This window comes from Megascapheus bottae, chromosome 9 (assembly GCF_031878675.1).
Source record: "Megascapheus bottae isolate mThoBot1 chromosome 9, mThoBot2.hap1, whole genome shotgun sequence".
NCBI lineage: Eukaryota > Metazoa > Chordata > Mammalia > Rodentia > Geomyidae > Megascapheus > Megascapheus bottae.
In genome coordinates, this window is record NC_143517.1 from 30,641,394 (window position 1) to 30,664,406 (window position 23,013).

General features: G+C 36.6%; 2 protein-coding genes across 7 annotated transcripts in view; one reads left to right on the forward strand and one right to left on the reverse strand.

Annotated features, from left to right (window-relative positions):
- Wwp1 (WW domain containing E3 ubiquitin protein ligase 1) overlaps nucleotides 1-18,950 on the forward strand; it is an 85,215-nt gene extending 66,265 nt beyond the window's left edge. For all 5 annotated transcript variants that reach the window (XM_090339022.1, XM_090339018.1, XM_090339020.1 and 2 more), the window contains 7 exons: nucleotides 1-134; nucleotides 243-383; nucleotides 5,406-5,526; nucleotides 6,078-6,182; nucleotides 9,697-9,793; nucleotides 10,211-10,283; nucleotides 16,203-18,950. In XM_090339022.1, coding sequence (XP_090195148.1) covers nucleotides 1-134; nucleotides 243-383; nucleotides 5,406-5,526; nucleotides 6,078-6,182; nucleotides 9,697-9,793; nucleotides 10,211-10,283; nucleotides 16,203-16,302 — 771 coding nt within the window. In that variant the 3' untranslated portion in view covers nucleotides 16,303-18,950. The remainder of the gene's footprint in view (nucleotides 135-242; nucleotides 384-5,405; nucleotides 5,527-6,077; nucleotides 6,183-9,696; nucleotides 9,794-10,210; nucleotides 10,284-16,202) is intronic.
- A 3,800-nt stretch (nucleotides 18,951-22,750) lies between these two features.
- The window catches only part of Rmdn1 (regulator of microtubule dynamics 1), a 33,649-nt gene continuing 33,386 nt past the window's right edge, over nucleotides 22,751-23,013 (reverse strand). For both annotated transcript variants that reach the window (XM_090339028.1, XM_090339027.1), the window contains exon 10: nucleotides 22,751-22,877. In XM_090339028.1, coding sequence (XP_090195154.1) covers nucleotides 22,839-22,877 — 39 coding nt within the window. In that variant the 3' untranslated portion in view covers nucleotides 22,751-22,838. The remainder of the gene's footprint in view (nucleotides 22,878-23,013) is intronic.

The window sequence follows — 23,013 nt, forward strand, 5'->3', positions numbered from 1 at the left end:
GCACTATTTCATGGAAAGTTTATTGATACTGGTTTTTCTTTACCATTCTACAAGCGTATGCTAAGTAAAAAACTTACTATTAAGGATTTGGAGTCTATTGATACTGAATTTTATAACTCTCTTATCTGGATAAGGTTTGAAGATTTATTTTTTTCAGTAATCTATTTCTTAAAACCCATTTATTTTGTTAGTAAGAATATATCTACTTATATATGGATATGTTTATGTTTTATTTTGCCTAGAGATAACAACATAGAAGAATGTGGCTTAGAAATGTACTTTTCTGTAGACATGGAGATTTTAGGAAAAGTTACTTCACATGACCTGAAGTTGGGAGGTTCCAATATCCTGGTGACTGAGGAGAACAAAGATGAATACATTGGGTAAGCTGATAGGCTAACTTGAACTTAGTTACACATTAAAACTTAATTCTCACCTGTACTCCTAATTTTATTATTCCAAAATAACTTGGGGAAACACCTTTTTTTTTTTTTTGTCAGTCTTGGGGCTTGAACTCTGGCCCTGGGCTCTGTCCTTGAGCTCTTCAGCTCAAGACTACTGCCTTACCCCTTGAGCCACAGTGCCACTTCTGGTTTTCTAGTGGTTAATTGGAGGTAAGAACCTCATGGACTTTAGTGCCTGGGCTGGCTTTGAACCCAGATCCTCAGATCCCAGGCTCCTGAGTAGCTAGGATTACAGATATGAGCCACCACACCCAATGTTTTTGAAATGAGAAAATACATAACAACCTTTACTTTCTCACCACCATTTGCCGTGAACATTCTGCGGGGAAGGAATCATGTGTATTGATGTTGGAAAAGGGGCTGCAGCAGTGGTGCACACCTTCATTTCTAGATAAAGCCACCGAGGCTCTGTTAGGTAGGAGCAAAACCTTGTTGTTTTGTAAGAGGGAGGTCCTGATTGGGCCTGTGTGCAAGTTTGCTACTAAATAATTATCTTAAATTTAGTGTGTCCAGAATAGAAGTTCTCATTTTTTTCTACCTGATTCATTTCTATTCATGTTACTCCAATCTCACTCCCATCTTCACTGGATTCTGGCATTCATTTTTGTTTCTTCCTGTCAGGTTTTTGTATTTTTTTTTTTTTTTGGTTTGGTATTTTAAAACAGAAGCAAATCATTAATGTTACTCTAGCTTGCTTTTCTCATCTTTCAGGTCAGTAGATAGATACATGTCATTTTCTAATACCTACATAAATTGCAGTATATTTGTTTCATGCTGTTCAGTCATTTCTGTTACTAGGAGTCATTCAGGTAGTGTCTACTTTGATCCAGGACAAGGAGGACAGCAGAAAACCTCCTTAAGCATGAATCCAACTCCATGCTGCTTATCTCTGGAATAGATATATAGAAATGAGATTCTTTTCTTTTTGTGTTGTTTTGCTTTCTTACAAATTCCATCTTTTTTTATATTTTTTATTGTTGGGGTAATGTGTAGAGGGATTACACTTGCATTCGCCAGGTAGTGGGTGCATTACCTCTCACATATTGATACCCCTTCTCATTCATACCCCTTCTCATGCTTTTGTCCCCATTTCCTTCCCCATACCCCCTCCCGATCATCTTATTTTCTCCTCTTCCTTTTCAAATAAACATATATACTGTATACCAGATAGCAAAATCAGATAGAGTAATAATATGAGATTTTTCTTTTTTTTTTTCCCTTGTTTTTTTTTTTTTTTCCAATTGTGTCCCTGAGCTCTTCAGCTCAAGGCTAGCACTCTATCCCTTGAGCCACAGCGCCACTTTGGGTTTTTTAGTGCTTATTTGGAGATAAGAGACTCCTGGACTGGGCTGGCTTTGAACCTCAATCCTCAGATCTCAGCCTCTTGAGTAGCTAGGATTACAGGATTACGCCAGCAGCTCCTGGTTTTACTATGTTACTTTCTTGGGAGGTTAAAAAGCAATCCTTTCTTCTTGTCTTAAGTTAAATGCATACTACTTAGCATTGGAAGCCTCTTGTTCCCTACATTTTTACTAGACCAGTTATTTCTAAATAATAGAAATTACCAATCACTTATTTCTTCATTGTACATCTTGGAATTTTCTGAGGAATTTTTGGTTTGCTTTGTTCTGCCATGAGTACTGGAGATTACAATGTCTTTATATTTTATCTTTTTGATTATTCTTTTTTTAAATTGTCAATAGAAGGGTTACAGTTATATTCGCATGTCTTTATATTTCAAAGAAAAGATGTCCATGAAGAGAGTATATAGTATATTCCTAAGCCTTTGTACAAAGTCCTAACAATAACCAATTAATAGAATGACTTATGCATTGAAGAAAATACTGCCAGTGGTCTGAAATAAGAAAATTTATCACATCAGGTTTGTTACATTTATGTAGTAGTACTTTGAACTTCTTCTGTTTTGTGTTAACTGTGTCATAAAATCTTACCTCTATATTACCTACTGTAAAGAGTTGATAATCTAATCCAGAATACAGTTTTTTGGAGGCTCTGTCTCAGTCCCTAGTAAATCAGAGTTTAATCTTGTTTTTCAATCTGTGATTCTACCCTTCTCTTAGTTGATACCTTTAGTAAACAAAATAGTTCAACTGCCGGGAGTTTGGCCCAGTGGTAGAGTGCTTGTCTAGCATGCACAAAGACCTGGGTTCGATTCCTCTGTACCAAATACATAGAAAGAAAAAAGCCGGAAGTGGTGCTGAGGCTCAAGTGGTAGAGCTCTAGCCTTGAGAAAGTCCAAGGAAAAAAAAGTTCAACAAATAGGACTAAATGAATGTTAGAAATATATATGAAGTGCTGTCAGCATGCAGTGTGAGAAAGGAACTATCAGTCCCTTCAGGAACTAAGATTGCCTTCAGGAAATCTCTTCATAGGGATTTGTGTTAGAGTTGGTTCGTACAACATCTGTGAGAAAGCTAGACTCTAGTGACTCAAGGCTATATAACCTTAGCTTCTCAGGAGACTAAGATTTGAAGACTGCCCTTTGAAGCTAGTCTAGGACAGGATAGTCTGTGAAACTTGTCCTTAAGATAACTACTGAAGCAGGGCTGGGAGTTTGGCCTAGTGGTAGAGTGCTTGCCTAGCACGCACAAATCACTGGGTTTGATTTATCATTGCCATATACTCAGAAAAGGCTAGAAGTGGTGCTGTGGCTCAAGTGGTGGAGTGCTAGCCTTTAGAAAGCCCTAGGATAGTGCTCAGGCCCTACATTTAAGAACTGGAATGAAGGTGGGGGAGGGAAGATGGGAAGATAACTACCAAAAAGTCAGAAATGGCTTAAGTGGTAGAACACTAACCTTGAGTGCAAGATTAGGAACAGTGCCTAGGACCTGAGTGCAAGCATCAGGATCAGCACACATACAAAAACATCTCTGAGAACATACGGGACGATGAATTTCTAGGGAAATAGAAAATAACAGGAACATAGGAAATAAAGGGATTTGTTTAATTTGTGAATGTACAAGTAACTTCAGTGTTTAGGAATGTTATGAGTGTGTGGGGGGGCATCAGTGGCTCATACCTGTAATTCTAACTTCCCAAGAGATTGAGATCTGAAGATTGGATTTCAAAGCCAGCCCGGGCAGGAAAATTCCTGTGAGACTCATCTCCCATTAACCAACCACTCAAAAACTGGAAGTGGCTCTGTGGCTCAAGTGCTTGAGTGCTGCTAGCCTTGAGCACCGAGAGGCAGAGGCTCAGGGACAGCGCCTAGGCCCTAGCTCAAACCCAGCAACTGACCAAAAAAAAGGTGAGAAATAGTGCCTAGATGTGAGCTTAAAATTACACAAAATTTCAACTTACTATAAAGAAACTACTATTCTAAAACATCTCAATATTTATTCAATATTCTAAATTATAGTCATTATAAACTGAGATAGCATAATCAGAATTATTTGGAGAATGACAGTTATGGTATGTTGAGGATACACTGGGAGACATTTAACAGGGAGTAATTAAGAGATCAAAATACTAGAGAGTTTCAGTAATCTAGTAATGAGATTTAAAATATGACTAATTATAGAACTTAAAAAATGACATAATGTATTTCTGAAGCTATGGCAGGAATGAAGTCATACAGCATCAACATTGGTTAGTTTGAAGTTCCCCAAGTTCAGCCAGAATTGGAATGAGCAATCCAGGAGGTATGGCATAGGAGTTGAAATACTAATGACCCCTATAGGAGGCCGAGGTAGCATGAAGGCCCGGAATGTATCCTGTTTAACAGTTAGATCTTTGGTAGCATTTCTAAAGAAAATTTTGAGTTCTTGGAAAAGATACTGGAAGCCAAATTACCATGGTTTACTAAAATTTGACATGAGTAGGAAGTGAGAAAGTTGAACAAAGAATTTAGTCCCTCTTAGAAGATCAGTAATAAAGAGGACAGAGACTAGTTTAAGACTGGCTGGGTTGAAAGGAAGAAACACGTTTGAGTTTTGGTTTGGCTTTAATCTGTTGTGGGTCTATTCCCCCTCCCCCCACCATGACAAGGGTTAGTGCCTTATCACAGCTCCACTTCCAGTTTTTTGGTGGTTAACTGGAATAAGAGTCTCAGACTTTCCTGCCCCAGGCTGGCTTCAAACCATGGATTACAGGTGTAAGAGTTACCAGTACCCAACCAAGGCAAAGGATTTTTGACTGATGAAAACCAACTTATGTGATAACACAAAATGAAAAGATAGAATTGGAATAGCATGGATAGATTGTTCTCTGACCCCTACTATATTAATTCTCCTTTTTAGGCAGTTTGTGCTATCTAGCCAGAAGATCATCATTTCAAAGGTCCTTGTATGGATAGATCAGTAACAGATTTTCTTCTATCTTTTTTTTGTCCTACTTCTCTACGCTGTGGGTATTTTAAATATTTTTCAGAATATTCCATTGTGATCTTGATACTTTATTTTTATTAGGAAATCTGTTCAACAAACAAGCACATTTTAATCCTTCCAGACTATGAAACTATATAAAAATGTGGACCAAGGGCAGATTATCATTGCAAGGTTATCAAGATAATTAATCCCTGAGCTGTTTTTCAAGTCCTTGGCAAAGGCATAGACAGACTATGACCATCGTGTGCCTATGCCAGCACACAATATTGGGAGTTGCGTATATATTAATGCTGAAATTTTGCTAGTGTACTGATAAGAACCCATTGGTTTAAAACTAACAGCTATCCCTTTTAACAGTTGTTGATATCTAGAACAATTTTCACACAAAATCATACTATTGACTATTGACATGAGTACATACACATATACATGTGGTGTATGTATTTACATATATACAGGTATATATGCTTGATACACATGTTCTGTCTAAATGTGGTATATAGAGAAAAAGAAGGAATTTTTTTAAAGTTCTTAGTGCTTTTAATCTAATTTCACGTACAGATGTCCTATTTTCACATAGCATCTTTGTTTTTAGTTTAATGACAGAATGGCGTTTTTCTCGAGGAGTACAAGAACAGACCAAAGCCTTCCTTGATGGTTTTAATGAAGTTGTTCCCCTTCAGTGGCTACAGTACTTCGATGAAAAAGAATTGGAGGTTAGGCTCTTTTATTATGCTATTATAGAAAACATGTTAATGGGGAAGGGGGCTGTTTTGGTGCCCTGTTTCTTCCCTCCTTCCCTTCCCTTCCCTCCCCTCTCCTTCCCTCCCTTCCCATCCCATCCCCTGCCCTCCCTTAGCAATTAAGTGTCTTGATTGAATTCTCTGAACTATAATGTATCATGAGCACAAAATCATCCATCAGTGTCACCCACTGGCAATCGTAAGGAATGATTTCAACATTATTAATAACTTGAGAATATTTCTAAATTTTAGTTAAAACGGTAATAAAGTAGGTATCTTTTTCTGTTAAGAGGTGGTTTGAGTTCAGTCAACATGGGGAAAACATCCCAAAGAATCCTTTATGATGTGCTGTCAAAATTTGGATTTGCTTGTTGTGATTTTTATTTGCCACACACATAAGCACATTTGCTTATTGTGATTCTTATCACACTCTTGACATGATTATGCCACATGTGTAACTTTTTATGTATCAGAAAGTTTCACTATACGCTCCTTACTAAATCCTTGCTGTGCTCATTTCCCAGGTTATGTTGTGTGGCATGCAGGAGGTTGACTTGACAGATTGGCAGAGAAATACGGTTTACCGACATTATACAAGAAACAGCAAACAAATTATTTGGTTTTGGCAGGTATTTGTTTTTACCTTTTGAAACCATGAATTCAAATAAAATGTTTTCTAATGAAAATAATGGATTAGAGAGTCTTAAGTTAAAATTTAATGATAGTAGTTTTTTTAATATATATTTTTTATTGTAATTAATAGAAGGGTTACATGATATTTGCCAGATAGATGGTGCATTAATTCCCATACATTGATACCCTTTCACATGTCTTGGTCCCCATTTCCCTCCCCCCACCACCACCCCTCATCTTATTTTCCCCTTTCCCTATCCAATTTCAAATAACCAAATACAAATATATCCGATATATCAGGTAACAAAGTGACATACTGTAACAATATGAGATAACCAAGGGACAGCAAAAGAGATGAGAGATAACATAGTACCTTAAGAACAACAATTAATGATAGTAGTTTTAAACACAGCATTTTTGACAGTATCAACTGAATTCTATAAATTCTATTTCTAGCAGTAAGTTAGAAAGTATGAAGTTATTATTATTTGTGTGCAGGGACAGGAAGGCAGGTTTAGACAGAGTCTCATAGGACATCAAGCTGACGTTAACCAGCTTCATCATTTTCCTGCCCTAGCTTCCCAGATGCTAGGAGAATGGATGTTCTCTACCATGCCCATTGAGGATTGTTTTAATGAGGAAACCAATGCGGATTTATTAATTCTTCTGAGGTGATATTATTTAATGTCCAAAAGAAGATAATGCCTCCAAATAACTTCATTTATTTTTATTGTTAGTGTTTTGATTTTATCTAGAAGGTGGGTCTCTGGATATACAAGAGCACCAGACTCTTGTTGAGGCATATTTTAGTAAATTTTTTGTCTTATGTTTTTGAGAATATAAAATCTCTAGTCTTGGTATATTCTCTGCAGAAGTAATAAGTACTGAAACTTATTAGAGCAACTTAATGAACTGATGGCTTACTTCTGTTTAGCTGTTTTAACATTTAGGTATTATCCTAACATTGTATCTTTTCATTAAGGATAGATGGTATGAGCATATTGCTTAATATGTTTCTTTTCTGTTGCATAATTTTTTAGAAGTATGAACACTTCTAAAAATGTATTTTAAAATATATTTCAAAATGTGCAGAATGACCTATACCAAAATATTTAGTGTAACATCACTGTATGCTAACAGGTTTAAAAACAATCTAAATGTCCATCAGGAAAAGACTGACTAAATAAACTAAAGAAATTTATATTCTAGATAGTAAAAGTATATACCAATATAGGAATAATCATCTCTGAAAAGACAAGAGAAAAGATCCCTGGCACCTATAGTTAAAGGAAGCTTATTAATTAGAGGCCAATGTAAGCTCCTTTTCAGACAACATACCCTTGCACTACCTTTGAGTTCTCTTTTATAGGCAGACAGACAGACAGACAGACAGACATAAATAGGAGTCAAATTTATGTCCAAGTCTAAAATATTTGGATTGCATTACCTATAGTGTATACAGATGTTTGTAATCTTCCTTTTTTACTGGCTTCATTGAATTGCATATTTTCTTTGGACATTGGTACCTACATAGCAAAGGACCTTAGATTGCATAAATCTAAAAAATGGAGTATTCATATTTTCTGAACTGGCTTTCTGTTAGGGAAAACGATGAGGCTTAGACTAGACTTGGTAATGAAGCTGTTTCTGTTGTTCTGGTACAGTATATGCTTCATCACAATTCTATGAAACATTGTTGGTCAGCATTACCATAGCATTTTTTTCTTACATTCTGTTTTTTTCTTACATTCTTATATTCTGGTTTTTGTTTGTTTGCTTGATTGGTTTTTGTCAGTATAGGGACTTGAACTCTGGGCCTGGGAATTGTCCCTGGGGCTACTGCCCTATCCCTTGAGCCACAGTATCACTTCTGGTTTTCTGGTGGTTAATTGGAGATTAGAGTCTCCAATGCCCAAGCTGGCTCTGAACCTCAGTTTTCAGATCTTAACCTCCTGAGTAGCTAGGATTACAGGCGTGAGCCACTGCACCCAGCTATTCCCTGTTTTAAAGATACATCTCTGCTCTCAAACTATTCCCTAAATTTTTTGATTTACTGAAACAAATCAAAGCAGTATTTCAATGTATTTTCCATTTACATCTTTCCTTTCAAAAAAATACTTCCAGGTATCAGGAGTGTGGCCTAGTGCTTGCCTAGCATGCACAAAGCCCTGGGTTCCATTCCTCGGTACTACATACACAGAAAAAGCCAGAAGTGGTGCTTTGGCTCAAGTGGTAGAGTCCTAGCCTTGAGAAAACTGAAGGAAAGTATCCAGACCCTAAGTTCAAGCTTCAAGACAGGCAAAACAAAACAACAACAGAAACCCTGGGCAGTAAGCCAGGTAATTTCGGAGGCGTTGTCCTCATTAGAAAATGTTTGCTGGAATCAATACCAGAAACTGTTGAAAAGTGTCTATAAGAAGGTATTGATTTTTTTTTTTTGGTAGCTTAAAAGGGAGATAGATAACTCAAATAAAACAGTGGTTTAGAGATACGTCAGGCCTGAGTTCAAATGCTAGTTCTGTCACTTATTTGCACTTGGAAAGGACCAAAGTATAGGCCTGCCTTTTTCTTACACAGAGAAGATAATTGTATGACCATTGACTAATAATCACATCTATCGCATAGAATTGTTGTGAGGTTTAAGTAAATGAGAAGCCTATGGCCCAGTGCTTAGCAAAGTCCCTTAATGAGACAAACAGCCCAATATTTGTACTGATACCACCTTTTGGTGGCATGACATGAACAAGTGATGTAACCTTTAAAAGCCTTTCTTCACTGTTCCCATTTATTTCCCCTCTGCATGGTGGACATAATACAGCTGCACCCAGTCATCAGGGTTAATTGAAATAATAGAGTAAGATTCATAGTGCCTAACCTGAATAGATGATAAATGCAATACTCGTTTTTGTATCATACATCTTTTGGACTAACTGCAGTGCTAAATATTACTTAATTTCAACAACTGTCTACAATTCATTCTTTTTTTTCATATATTATTTATTGTAATTAATAGAAGGATTACATGATATTTGCCAGATAGATGGTGCATTAATTCCCATACATTGATACCCTTTCACATGCCTTGGTCGCCATTTCCCTTCCCCCAATCCCCACCCCTCATCTTGTTTCCCCCCTTCCCTATCCAATTTCAAATAACCAAATACAAATATATCCAATATATCAAGTAACAAAGTGAGATACTGTAACAATATGAGATAACCAAGGGACAACAAAAGAGATGAGAGATAACATAGACCTTAAGAACAACAATCATTCATTATATGGCTTATGTTTCTAGAGATCCTTTCATTTAGCGTCCTACTATATGGCCTTTTTGTATCAAGGTTTTGCTCTATTGCAAATCTCTGCTAGGAGAGCCCAAGGTTTCTACTGATTATGACAAATGAGGGAAACCATTGAGCCTAAGTTCCTTTGAGTTTGGCTTACTTCACTTAATAGAATTTAGCATACATTTTAAAAACTTAAAGTACATTTGTTTTTGTTACATAGTTCGTCAAAGAGACAGACAATGAAGTAAGAATGCGACTGTTGCAGTTTGTCACTGGAACCTGCCGTTTACCTCTAGGAGGATTTGCCGAGCTCATGGGTAATTGCTTTTCTATTACAGTTTCTTGATTATTTTGTTGTATTAATAGCCTCAAGAGATATCTATATCTGATAGACTTGAACTTTGGGATTATTTGTGGAGCTTTATGTAAGGTTCCAGCCATAAGAAATAAACATGATGATTAATATCCAAAGACTTTGTACGATAAAAATCACTATTTCCTAATATTGCTGAAATGGCCATGGCTTTGTTCCCTAGGGAAGGTAGTATGACTCGAAAGAAATAGCTGTCTTCCCACAGATGTATTTTGTCTCCATGTGGAAGCAACTTATATTATGAACCTCTTCTTTGGTTTATTCTGTATCATCTGTACAGTATGTTCTGCTATGTAATGAGTTGTCAAAACCAAGAATTTAAAGGACCAGATAAATATTACTATTTTTTTTCCTGGTTTAGGAAGCAATGGGCCTCAAAAGTTTTGTATTGAAAAAGTTGGCAAAGACACATGGTTACCAAGAAGCCATACATGGTAAGTTTAAGAGTCCAAAACAGAGTCTTTTTTAAGGTCCTCAAGAATGGTGGTGTGGCTCAAGTGTTAAGTTTGTTATCTGAGAAAGAGGCCGAGTGAGAGCGCAAAGAATTGCTTGAGAAATACTACTAAATATTTATAGTACCAAATATATATAAAGCAATTCCTGCCTTTTATGAATTTATCACTCCCTGGTAGGGCACAAATGACAACTGGAAATAAAGTGCTATGACAAGGAAACAACTTCAGATGGTGAGGGAAATTTCTTGGAAGGGATAATGTTTAACTTGAGTAGAATAATGGTATGCTATAGGGAAGAAATAGAAGAGCATTCTTTGAATAGAAATACTGGAGTAAACATGGGCTGGGAGTTTGGCCTAGTGGTAGAGTGCTTGCCTAGCATGCACGAAGACCCGGGTTCGATTCCTTGGTACCACATACATAGCAAAAAGCCAGAAGTGGTGCTGAGGCTCAAGTGGTAGAGTGCTAGCCTTGAGAAAGTCCAAGGACAGTGCTCAAGCCCTGAGCCCAAGCCCAGGACTGGCAAAAAAAAAAAAATACTGGAATAAACAAAAAACCTGAAGTAAGAATAATTATTCAAGGAAATAAATGATGATTAGTATCATTAGACTTTGGTGAGTTAGAGAATAGGGAAAGATAACATAGGTAGGGGCTAAATTATGTAGACACTTATTGCCTGTTATAAGGAATTTGTGTTCTCTATATAAGGAAAATTTGATGTTTTTGATGAGTTTTAAATAACAAATAGAGATTCAAGAAATGTCATCTGGCAATAGTGTAGAGAAGGGATTGATGTAAGAATGAATAGTCACAGAAATGTTCTGTTAATTCTAGTGAGAAGTGTAGGCTCAGAGATATATGGTTCTTTCTGGAAGTTGGAACTATTTGTATCTTGATCCATTATCTAGATTTTATTATTTTGAAATTTATAAGGTGAAAAAGCAATAGGGGCTAAAACTTGAAGGAGGTTTTCACAGAAGTTATGACACTGACCCATTTGTAAGAAGAAGGAAAGCTGTATTTGTTGAAGACTATCTTTATAAAGCAGCAGAAAAGCTGGAAGTTTGGCCTAGTGGTAGAGTGCTTGCCTAGCATGCACAAAGACCTGGGTTCGATTCTTCGGTACCACATACTGAGGAAGTGGTGCTGTGGCTCAAGTGGTAGAGCTCTAGCCTTGAGAAAGCGCAAGGATAGTGCTCAGGCCCTAAGTTCAAGCCCCAGGACTGGCCACAAAAAAAAAAAAAAGCACCCGAAAATAATGAAGTATATTAGATTTCAAAGTTAGAAGATATGTCTTCCTAATATTCTATGTGAAGAAATGTTTGCCTATGACATTTGTGTACACCAAAGAATGGTATATTGGGCATTTGCTTCAGTTGAAAGGCTAAATTGACCTGCTTTTTAATGAAACACTATTTTTACATGAAAGAATGAAAAACTATGCTTGTTCACCTAGGTATTTTACCTTCTTTTTGTTAAGTAATGAAGTAAACTTGTCACATCAAGAAAAATAAGTGACTATTTATTTTTTGAACTCTGTTTATTGTTGAGCTAGCTCAAGCCATCCTCGAATCCCTGATCCTTCTGCTCTAGTCTTCTGAGTGCTGGATCTATAGGCATACATCACTATGCTCAGCTAAAAGTTGAAATTTAAAGCAAAAATTAGAAGTTTGGAAAATTTCTGTGTCATTGTGAACCTGTTTCCCAGGATTTTACTGATAAGAATAATGGTGCCAGCTGTAGTGGCTTAAGCCTGTAATCCTAGCTATTTAGGAGGCTGAGATCTGAGGATCAAGGTTCAAAGCCAGCTGAGGATCAAGGTTCAAAGCCAGCTGAGGCATGAAAGTCTGTGAGACTCTTAGCTCCAGTTAACCATTAGGAAACTGAAGGGGGCACCTTGGCTCAAGGGGTAGGGTAGTAGCCTTGGGCTGAAGAGCTCAGGGACAATGCCTAGGCCCAGAGTTTAAGTCCCGTGGTTGACAGAAAAAAAAAAAAAGATTAATAATGGTGATGTTTTTCTGTTATAACTAAGTATATCAACATCTAGAAATATAACTTAGTAAGCTAAGCCAACATTTTTAATGACAAATGCATGATATTACAATATCATGAGTGGATAGAAGATGCACTTAAAGTATAAAAGATATCAATGAATTTATTATAACAAAAAGTTATCTTTGGTATGATATCAGAATCCTTACTGTGCATAACATTGTCAAATTTAATGTAGCTAAATTAAAAAAAAATTAACCATTATCTGAAAAGATGATGAGTGCATCTCCATTTTCTGACTACTTATGCAGTCCTGTGATTCTAGCTACTCAGGAGGCTAAGGTCTGAGGATTGCAATTTTTCATATAATTAGTCTAGATTTTCATATACTTATAATTCAAGAATTATAAAACAAGCCAGGCGCAGTGGCTCACGCCTATAATCTGAAGATCGCAGTTCAAAGCAACCCAGGCACTAAAGACTGTGAGACTTATCTCACTAGAAAATTGGAACTGGCACTCAAGGGGTAGGATAGTAGCACAAAATATCTTCTGTTTAACTGCATATTAAACAATAAATGTACTTCACTGGTTTTTGAAAATAGCTGTTTTTTCATGTTTATATCAACATTAGTTTTTTGTTTGTTTTTGCCAATCCTAGGACTTGAACTGTGGGGCCTGGGCACTATCCCTGCACTTCATTTTGCTCAAGGCTAGCAATCTCAGCCACAGTGCCACTTCTGGCTTTTTCTATCTCTAACTAGAGATAAAAGTCTCACAGACTTCCATACCTGGACTGGCTTTGAACCATGATCTTCAGATCTCAGCCTATTGAGTAGCTTGGATTACAGGAGTGAACCACCAGCACCTGACAACATTAATATTTTTAAAATTGCATTTTTGTTTATATCAATAGAACTCAAATAAACAAAAGATATTTTTGTTTCTTGTGACCAAATATATTTAAAGAACCTGTGGACTCAAGTGAGAAATCAATAGAGTAAAATTGTTGCGGTAAGGGAGAAAGGTTATAAGTTTTGTAGTAGGAAAAGTTACCAACTGTGTACTTTCTGTATTCTCAGAGTAGAAGGTTGCTTAATGTTTTAGAGAAAAAGCATTGGGAGGGCTTTAAGAGAAGAGACAGGTATTAAGCAGAGAAGCGGGGCTGAAACCCTGTGATTGCTCACTTGGATTTACTATTTAAAATGATAAGGATGTTGGCGGTTGACACAATCCTACCTACTCAGGAGGCTAAGATCTGAGGGTTGTTATTTGAAGCCAACCTGGGCAAGAAAGCCCCATGAGACACTAATTAACCAGCAAAAAGCTGGATGTGGAACATAGCCTAGATGGTAGAGTGCCAGCCCTAAGCAGAAAGCTAAGGGATAACACTGAGGCTCTGCATTTAAGCTATTGTACTGAAACCAAAAACTTAACAACAAAAAAGATCATCTACTTGATTGCCCCAGAAATTGTCGATGTGTAAAGAAAAAAAAAGCCTGAATTTACTTAGAATTTAAATTTTGATTAGTTTCAAGCAACAACATTTAAAATTATATGTAGTTATTATTATAACGATAAACTATGATCTCAAAAATAATGATGGTCTGTAGATAAAAAGATGAGGACCTGATAGGATAATGAAAGAGTAACAAGTTAGTAGTCTGGCATTTTCAGTGAACAAGCAGTAGAGGATAGTAGTCAAAGAACAAAGTTTACAGATTAGGGATGTCCTGATGTTTCAAGTTATAATTCTGGGGTATATAAGTAAAGATAGTAGAGGGACAACAGTGGTAAAGGGAGAAGGAATTGAGGACTGTGAGCCACCTGCCAAAACTTACGAGTGGACAAAAGCACAACCACAGGTCAGCAGACTATAGGAAACTGCAGACTATGAAAAAAGTAAAATAAGGAAATAAATTTAAGAAATCAGCAGTTGGAATTATTTCAGTTGGAGCATAGCATTTGGGATTTTTGTGCATGTGTGTGCAGACACACGTGCTTGATCTGAGTACACAGGTGCTGTACTGAGTTTCTTTCAGTCAAGACTATTGCTCTACCACTTGAGCCACCATTTCGAGCTTTTTGCTGGTTAATTGGAGAAAAGTATCTCAGGCCCCTGTGGCTTCAAACCACAGTCCTTAAATTCTAGCCTCATGAGTGACTAGGATTATTGGTATGAGCCAAAGGTGGCTAGCTGGGGTTTAATTTTTAACAGTAAGGGAAGCAGTTGTCTGATCTGTGATGAAATAAGCCAATATTATTCTTAGAGGAATTAGCATAGTTTTTGCTATCATCCTTCATGCAGTGCTCTACTTCGGGGGCAGTTTTAAGCTTTTCTGAAACTAAGTACAATTCATAAGCCATAGCCTATTGTTTCCTTATATCACAAGGAAAATGTATTGGCCAGTCTTGTCTGTTTTTAAATGACAAAGTTGAAGTAGCAAATTTGATGGCACAAGCTGAACTGTATATCCTCCACTAGCAGGAAATCTGAGGCTTGAATTCTGGGCCTAGGTGCTGTCCCTGAGCTCTTTAGCTCAAGGCTACTGCCCTACCCTTGAGCCAAGCCCCATTTCTCATTTTCTAGAAGGTAACTGGAGATGAGAGTCTCAGGTCCTTTTGTGCCCGGTCTAGCTTTGAACCTTGATCCTCAGATTTCAGCTAAGATTGTAGCTAAGATTACAGGCATGAGCCACCACATCCAGCTTGCCTCTGTGTACTTTAATGTCTAGTGGGAAATCCAGTCAGTCATAATAAAAAGTGAAAGTCAAAGGTGGGGGTGGAGTTCTAGTGCTGGAGCATATGACTTTGTAAACATCAATTTCAAGTTCAAAACCACACCACCAAAAAAAGGAAGTGTGGGTAGGAGATTAGTTGATTCTCCTTATGATTCTCTTAGAAGATATTGTAGCATTTGCTCTGAAGAATAAGACTTTAATAGGCAGAAAAGGATATTTTAGACCAAATAGAGCCGAGAGCATAGTTACAGAGAAAATTATGCTAGCACAAGATTAGGAGATAAGAGGCAGTACTAAAGAACATTGGGGCCAGGAGTTTGGCCTAGTGGTAGAGTGCTTGCCTAGCATGCATGAAGACCTGGGTTCGATTTCTCAACACCACATACATAAAAAAAAAGCCAGAAGTGATGCTGAGGCTCAATAGGTAGAGCTCTAGCCTTGAGAAAGCCCAAGGACAGTGCTCAGGCCCTGAACCCAAGCCCAGGAATGGGGCAAAAAAAAAAAAAAGAAAAAAGAGCACTGGCCGACCTCAACCTCTTATATATCCGTAGCAGCTGGAAGCAGCAAAATTTGGAGAGGGGCTCAGCAACTGAGTCTTTTAGCAAGGTCTCTTGTGCAGTATTACGTGAGGAAGCATAAAAATTCTCTTGGTATAATACTGTATTGAAAATGAAATTATTTTCCTAGTCAGTCAGTATCACTGTGAGACCTTCCTGACGCAGCTCTTTTTGAAGCATATAGTTTTAATTGCTACCATTATTGTGTTTAAATTCTATAAAACACAAACAGTATGGTTCAACCAAAGCAGTTTCAATCTGCTGTTTCATTTTCAACTTTCCTGGTTCTTTTTTTTTTTTTTCCTCCTTTGTGGGGCTTGAACTCTGGGCCTGGGCACTGTGCCTGAGCTTTTCAGCTTAAGGCTACCTCACTTGAGCCACAGTGCCACTTCTTCTTTTCTTACATTCAAATAGATTCATCATAGAAACGTGGCTATGTTATATAATGTAATTGTAAATTTTAGAATATTTTTGGTAAAAGTTTACATATATAGCCCACTCCATTCAGCTTTTCAGTATGATTTAAATAATGCTATATTTAAAATATTGTATGAATCTCTTTAGTTTGTTTTATTGAAAACACCTGATTTTGTTTTTGTTTTTGTTCAGTTTTAATCGCTTGGATCTACCACCATATAAGAGTTATGAACAACTAAAGGAAAAACTTCTTTTTGCAATAGAAGAGACAGAGGGATTTGGACAAGAATGAATGTGGCTTCTTGTCTTGGAGGAGCTCTTATATTTAAATGCCCAGCCAAGAAAAATTGCACAGATAGTGTATATAAGCTGTTCATTCTGTACAGTGAATTTTCTGAACCTCTCAAAGTATAAATGTTTTCCATTCTTCCACAGAAATATGCAAAACAGTTCATCGTTTTCTACTTTTATTTATTTTTCCCTTGAAATGACTGACCAGGAAAAAAATCATCCTTAAATTTTGAAGCAAGCAAGACTTTATTAAAAAATAATAAGTATATATCTATATAAACATATATAATAGTGGCTCTAGTTTTATAGAGCTCCAAATGTATTAAATGTGCCAGCCATCCCTTCCTAAAGGTATGATTTGCTTCACCTTTTCTGATGTCCAGGGGAAAGTGCAAATTGTCCCATGGTCATCTCTCTTAGGTAACAACCCCTAGGGATGTTTAGTTGCATGGCTGTTCAGGAAGGTATTAAGGGCTTATGCCAAATCTTACCTGACTATATTAAAAATGCTGCTGGCTTTTATGAAGACAGGTGCTTGAACCTGCCAATTTGTTTTAAATGAATAGTTGAAAAACTCCCTCTTTGCTCTATCAGTAATAACAGTTAAAGTAATGAATGACTCTTAACTTACATGGAGCTCATGTACTCAATCAAATAACTATTAGTGATTGGGAAGAACTCATTGAGCAATGTAGAGATTTGTTTATATGTTTCTTTGGGATATTAGGTATTTATGGAATTTTAAAGAATCAGGAATTTCTGTACTTGTTTCTTTTTCAATGTGATGTTCTTCAGATCTACTAGTAATAAATTGATAGTTTGACATTTAGGAACATAAAAAACAGTAATGTGGACTTCACCACTTTTCTTTGTGTTCAAGCTTTGGGTTTATAAAAAGATTGAATAAAAAGAGATGGGTTGAAAAGTTACATAAACATTAACCAAATAGACTAAAGACTTTCCATTAGTGTTTAAGTAGCCTATTTTCTGTCAGATTCATGAAAATTCTATTTCCTTAAATGAGCATAAAAAATCTGTTTCTCCTGTCCCCAATTTTATAATTAATCTTGTCCAAATAATACATTTTTCATTATAAGAGTATTTGATAAACTACAAATATGTACATACAAATAAAATCTGATGTGAATGATAGTGCTGGTTTTAGCAAAATGGCCTTCCCAAGTAATATAAAAATTACAATTTCCATTTATATCATGCTTCCAGTTGGCACTATAAATTTCATTGACTTAATTTTTTTTTCTAACTAGGAAATGACTTCTTAGAATGGTACCTGTAAATATTTCACTGGGTGCATACAGAAAATACTAGTATACAACTTAATTTCTAAACACTAGTTTTTGTTTTGCCAAAATTTTATTTTTCTACATATTTTAGATTGCCCTGCATTTTTATTCATAATTCATAGTAAAGATGGAATAAAGGCAGTGATGATACACTTGGTTGAGTAGAGTCCTTTCTCAGATCCTAATTACAAACTTTCCACTTTCAAGCTCAAAGAAATTTTCTTGTAATATTTAACAGGTTATCCAATAGTCTTCAAAGGACTGCTTAAATTATTTCATAAAACAAGTAGCACCTAGCTATATGAATTTACTTACCACAGAAGTCATATATCAACTGGTGAAGGTATGTTAGACTAACACTTTTGCAGAAAAAATTGAAAAAAATGATCCTCAGGAATTTAGGGTAGGTCCTTCTTGTATGAAGTTGCAGTAAATCAAGTAAGGCTCTATATAGAGTCTACATCATTTTTCTGATTTCTAAAGGCTATTCCTTCCCATTTCCATATCTAATTACATAAAAAGCAAACCTACAAAAAGGCTGTCATTTACTGAATGCAGTCAAAAGCCCAAGAGAAATCTAGTCCACTCCTCTCACTTTATCATCTTCCTTCAAGCCCTCTTCTGAGCTAGACTAGCAATAAAGATATTGTGCTTAAATATAATTCATGAGGAAATAAGAGGACAGGGAGGCGCTCATACTGCATTTTGGTTACATTCCCACTACTCATATCATAAGCATAGGAACTCTGGTTACATGCTTAACACAATTTCATCTATCTGGTCAGTCTGTTCTCCAGGAAAAGCTACAAGCGCATTGATTTGTATCTTCACTGAACAGTGGAGGTAATCATATTCACAAAACATGGTTCACAATGTCTTTAAATGCCTAGAACTTCTTTACCTGAAAACTAGATAAGATGGTATGTTCATTACCAGGCAACCTTGCTTCTATGCAAGGTTAAAAGTGACCCTGATAAAGTGTATCTGGAGGAAAAAAAAAAATAAGCCTCCAAATACATAATAGGAAGCTCTATAATTAGGATTCTCCCTGAGTGAGAAAACTTTTACAACTGCCTGGCCTTTATAGAGACCCTGAGCTTGGGGAGATGTTGGTTGTTTAGAGCACAATATGGATACTGTTTACACTCTGGTATGGGGCCTCATGAAAGAAAGCCCAAGGTCAGCTTGCTGTCCACTTACAGTTCCTGCCCTGACACTTTCTAAGTAAATTTATGCCACATGTAGGTTGAGTCCTAATGTTCTAATGAATATTACAGAAGCAAAACAGAAGTCTCTTGTTGAATTATGTGAATGAGAAAATAAAATTTTTCTTATAACATCCCTATTTTTCTTAAATCTGTTGTACTTAATATAAGCAAAGTTTGGTCAAAGTCCAAAATTGATGTCTCATGAACTGTGAAATTTTCTGGTCCCAAATTTAGCAAAGATGTTCAGATATTAACAGGATTTTTAAAAAGTACTTACCAGTGCTCATTATAAATTTTTTACATAAAAAAAGCTTTCTCTCGGATCTCACAACTCCATGACATGAGGTGAGTGGTTTTTTTGTTTAACCACGTTTAGTTTGGTAATGAGAAGAGTGATCTGCAAAGTCATGTTTACAGTATCAATAGCTAGGTCACTATAAGCAATGACTAAAAACTTTAGTGGGAAAATTATGCCATCCAGAAGTGAGAACAAGAGGACTGGAACTGTAGCTCAGTGGGAGAACACATGGATAGCAGGTATGAGGACATGGGTTCAGTTCCCAGCCCTAACTGGGGGGAAAAGAACAAAGGTGAGAACAAGTTCAATCTGGAGCACTGCAAAAACAGAACAGCTTTTTTGCCTAGGATGCACAGGTTCCAGGGTCAGTGTTCAGCAAGGGGGGACGGGTGGGAGGGATATATAAACACAAGTTTCTTTTATCCTTGAAGAAAGAAAGGAGTGGTGCACACCTGCTGATTATGCTCAGAGGCTGAGGCAAGATTGAGAATTCAAGACTAGCCTGGACACTGTATAGTGTCCATTGCCTATGTTTGTAATACATAGAGAAGATATTATAAATTTGCACACATGTATGCAGAAAAGTATTAAGGCTGCTCAACCATCAGCTAGCTCAGGAGTATACACAAGGACAGTCAGTTACACAGAAATTATACAAGAATACAGGCACGGTGGTTCATGCCTGTAATCCAACTACTCAGGAGGCTGAGATCTGAGGATCACAGTTCAAAGCCAGCCTGGACACTAAAGACAGCAAGTGGGACTGTGGCTCAAGGGTAGGGTGGTAGCCTTGAGCTGAAGAACTCAGGGACAGAGCCCAGGCCCAGAGTTCAAGCCCCATGACTGATGACCAAAAAAGAAAGAAATACAAGAATTTAATGGAGCCAAAATGTTCATTCTCAGGAGTGGGTCTCACCTTAACTAGGAAACACCAAGAACCAATATAAATCAGTCTATTGAGAAGTCAAAACAAAGAGGTACTTAGAAAGGACCAGATCAGAATTTGGGAAGATATTCCCAATAGTTTCACAACAGATTTACTGAAGAAAAAATACACTTGCATGGATGGTTAAAGTAGTATATCCAGTGAAATAGCAGTCAATATCAAGAATTACTAATGAGATTATGGGATTTCAGTAGCTGAATAGAAAAGGACAACCTCAAAAAGTGACAACAATGACTCCACAACATTCTTGAAATGAAATGACAAAATTGTAGAGAACAGATCAGTGGCTGTCAGAGCCAAGCATGACGAGGGTGAGACAGTGACAACTCACTTAAGCACTAGGGATCTTTTGAGACTCTGGTGGCCAGTATAAAAGTTTATGTGATAAAATAACAGAGCATGTACAACTTAAAATATGAATTATATAGGTGTACCGCACCAGTATGTTTCCTGATTTGGTATTTGTTGTAGCATAGTTAGGATGTTAACTATAGAGAGCAAACTGGAATAAGGGTGCAAACAACCTCTGTGAATCCTTTTGAAATTTTTTTGTGAATCTAATCTCAAAATAATTTTTTAAGTTCCACAAAATATCAGAAGATCCTTTTATACACATAATTTTGTGTATGTGTGCTAGAAATTGAACATAGGACCTCGTATATGCTAAGTATTCACTTTACCAGCATGATGTGCCCACAGCCCGAGATTTTTTTTCCTACTGAACCCCTAGTTATAACCTTCCATTGATCACCTAGTCTTGCTGGTAATAAAAGAAATACCTCTAAAAAATTACATTTAAGGGCCGGGAGTTTGGCCTAGCGGTTAAAGTGCTTGCCTAGCATGCATGAAGACCTGGGTTCAATTCCTCGGTACCACATATAGAAAAAAGCCGGAAGTGGTGCTGAGGCTCAAGTGGTAGAGCTCTAGCATTGAGAAAATCCAAGGACAGTGCTCAGGCCCTGAGCTCAAGCCCAGGACTGGCCAAAAAAAAAAAAAAATTACATTTAAGTCACTTTTAAAAGTGAGAAAAGAGATGAGTATATCTGTAGTAGAGCACTTAATTGCATGTGCCCATTCCAGGATTTAATCCACAGCACTTGAGAAGTAAAGATCCTAGCACAATATGCTAATTTGAGTTTATAAAAATGGCATCTTTGAGAAAATCCAACTTAGAAATTAAAAAACTCAGAAGTGGACGATGATTTGAAATGCTGCTGACTGAAATTGAGTAAAAACTTTAAAAAAGAAAAACACCTCACAAATGAAGACAAATGTAAAGTATTACAAAGGTAATTTGAACATAAAGCAAGGGGTTACAGATGGAAAGAGCTTACAAAATGTTGCAAAATACAAAAGTTACAGATCTAAAATAGGAATATGAAAGGGCAAAAAAGATCTAATATTTGTATCATTAACTGTCCCTGAAGTATGAATGAACCGTTCTCAAAGTATGGTCCATCAGACTAATCTGAAATGAGGGATGGACAAAGGCAGGAAACTCGATTAGCCTTTCCAAAGTGTCAGTTTTGCAAAAAGAAAAAAGACAAAACTGTTTTAGATTAATATCAACTAAACTATTGACTAAACTCAGTTAAATGCAACATATGATCTCTGGCTCTAGCTTTAAAAAGTGTAAGACTAGACGTATGAAAACATTTTAATAGGGCTTTTGATATTAGGCAATATAGAGAATTCTTGTTAACTTTCCATTTGTGATAATGGACTTGTATTTGTTTTGGAAGCAAAAGAAATGGCTGTGGGGTATCACAGATGGGTATATAGAATTCACTTTCTCTTTTTGTTTAAAGATTCACATGATAAACATGACATTCCTAAACCATTCACCATATTTCACTATTCTCAAATCCTTTGGAAAAAGTATACCTACACACTTTTTAGGTTTATCTAAGTAGCATTCAGAAATTTCGCTATAACACTTGAAATTTTCAGTGGTGGCAAACTCAAATATTATTTTGCCTAATTAAGTGTGGCCTAGAGGTACAGTGCTTACCTAGCATGCTCAAAGCCTTGGGTTCAATTCCTCAGTACCACAAATACAGAAAAGGCCAGAAGTAGTGGTGGTGTGAATCAAGTGACGGAACGCTAGCCTTGAGAAAGCCCAAGGACAGTGCCCAGGCCCTGAGGTCAAGCCCCAAGACTGGCAAAAAAAAAAAAAAAAAAAAATCCAGCCCATGTTAATTTCTGTTTAATCCTAAATTCTTAGTTCTTTTCACCTAGTAAGGGTGTAGAATTTTGGCTTTTTCTGGTGACAACTTGTGAGACCACATTTTGAAAGAAAAACTACTCAATTTCAGCCACCCTTATTCAGGGTGACATTCAAGATAGCTCACTTACCTAATTTAAACCAAGAACCCAACCAGTTGCCTAACACTTCCCTGTACTTCTCTAAAATCTCAACCATCAGTCAAACTCAACTTGAAAATCCACTCTGCTGCATACCAGCTCTTCCACAAAGCTTTCTCTCATGATAGGTACCCTATTATCTTCATGTGAGATCTGTAAATTTTATATCATTGGCTGTCTCAGCGGTAACATAATCCACCTGAGCCATGGAGTTTACTGCTACTAGTTTAGGACAATATGCCAATCATTTACTGTGTTGTTAACAAAGCCTAGAATTTTGTATATGTAACCTGTTAAATTATAACATTAGAAAAACAGACACAGAACCGTTATGCTTAATAAATTATCTTTATAAGTAAATGAAAAGGCAAAATTTGTTAGATACTTGATGTTTCTTCTCTAGAACATTCTTAGTTGTCACAAACCTGTAAGCAACTGAGCAGCTTCTATTTGTACCTTAAATAGAAAAACATTTTATAAACAGTACAGTTAGAGGATAACTTCTGAAATTTAAGTTTGTAAAGTAGAGTGGTTTCTACAAGTTTCCAAAATAACAAGATAGGACATTATATGAAAAAAATTATTTCAGTGA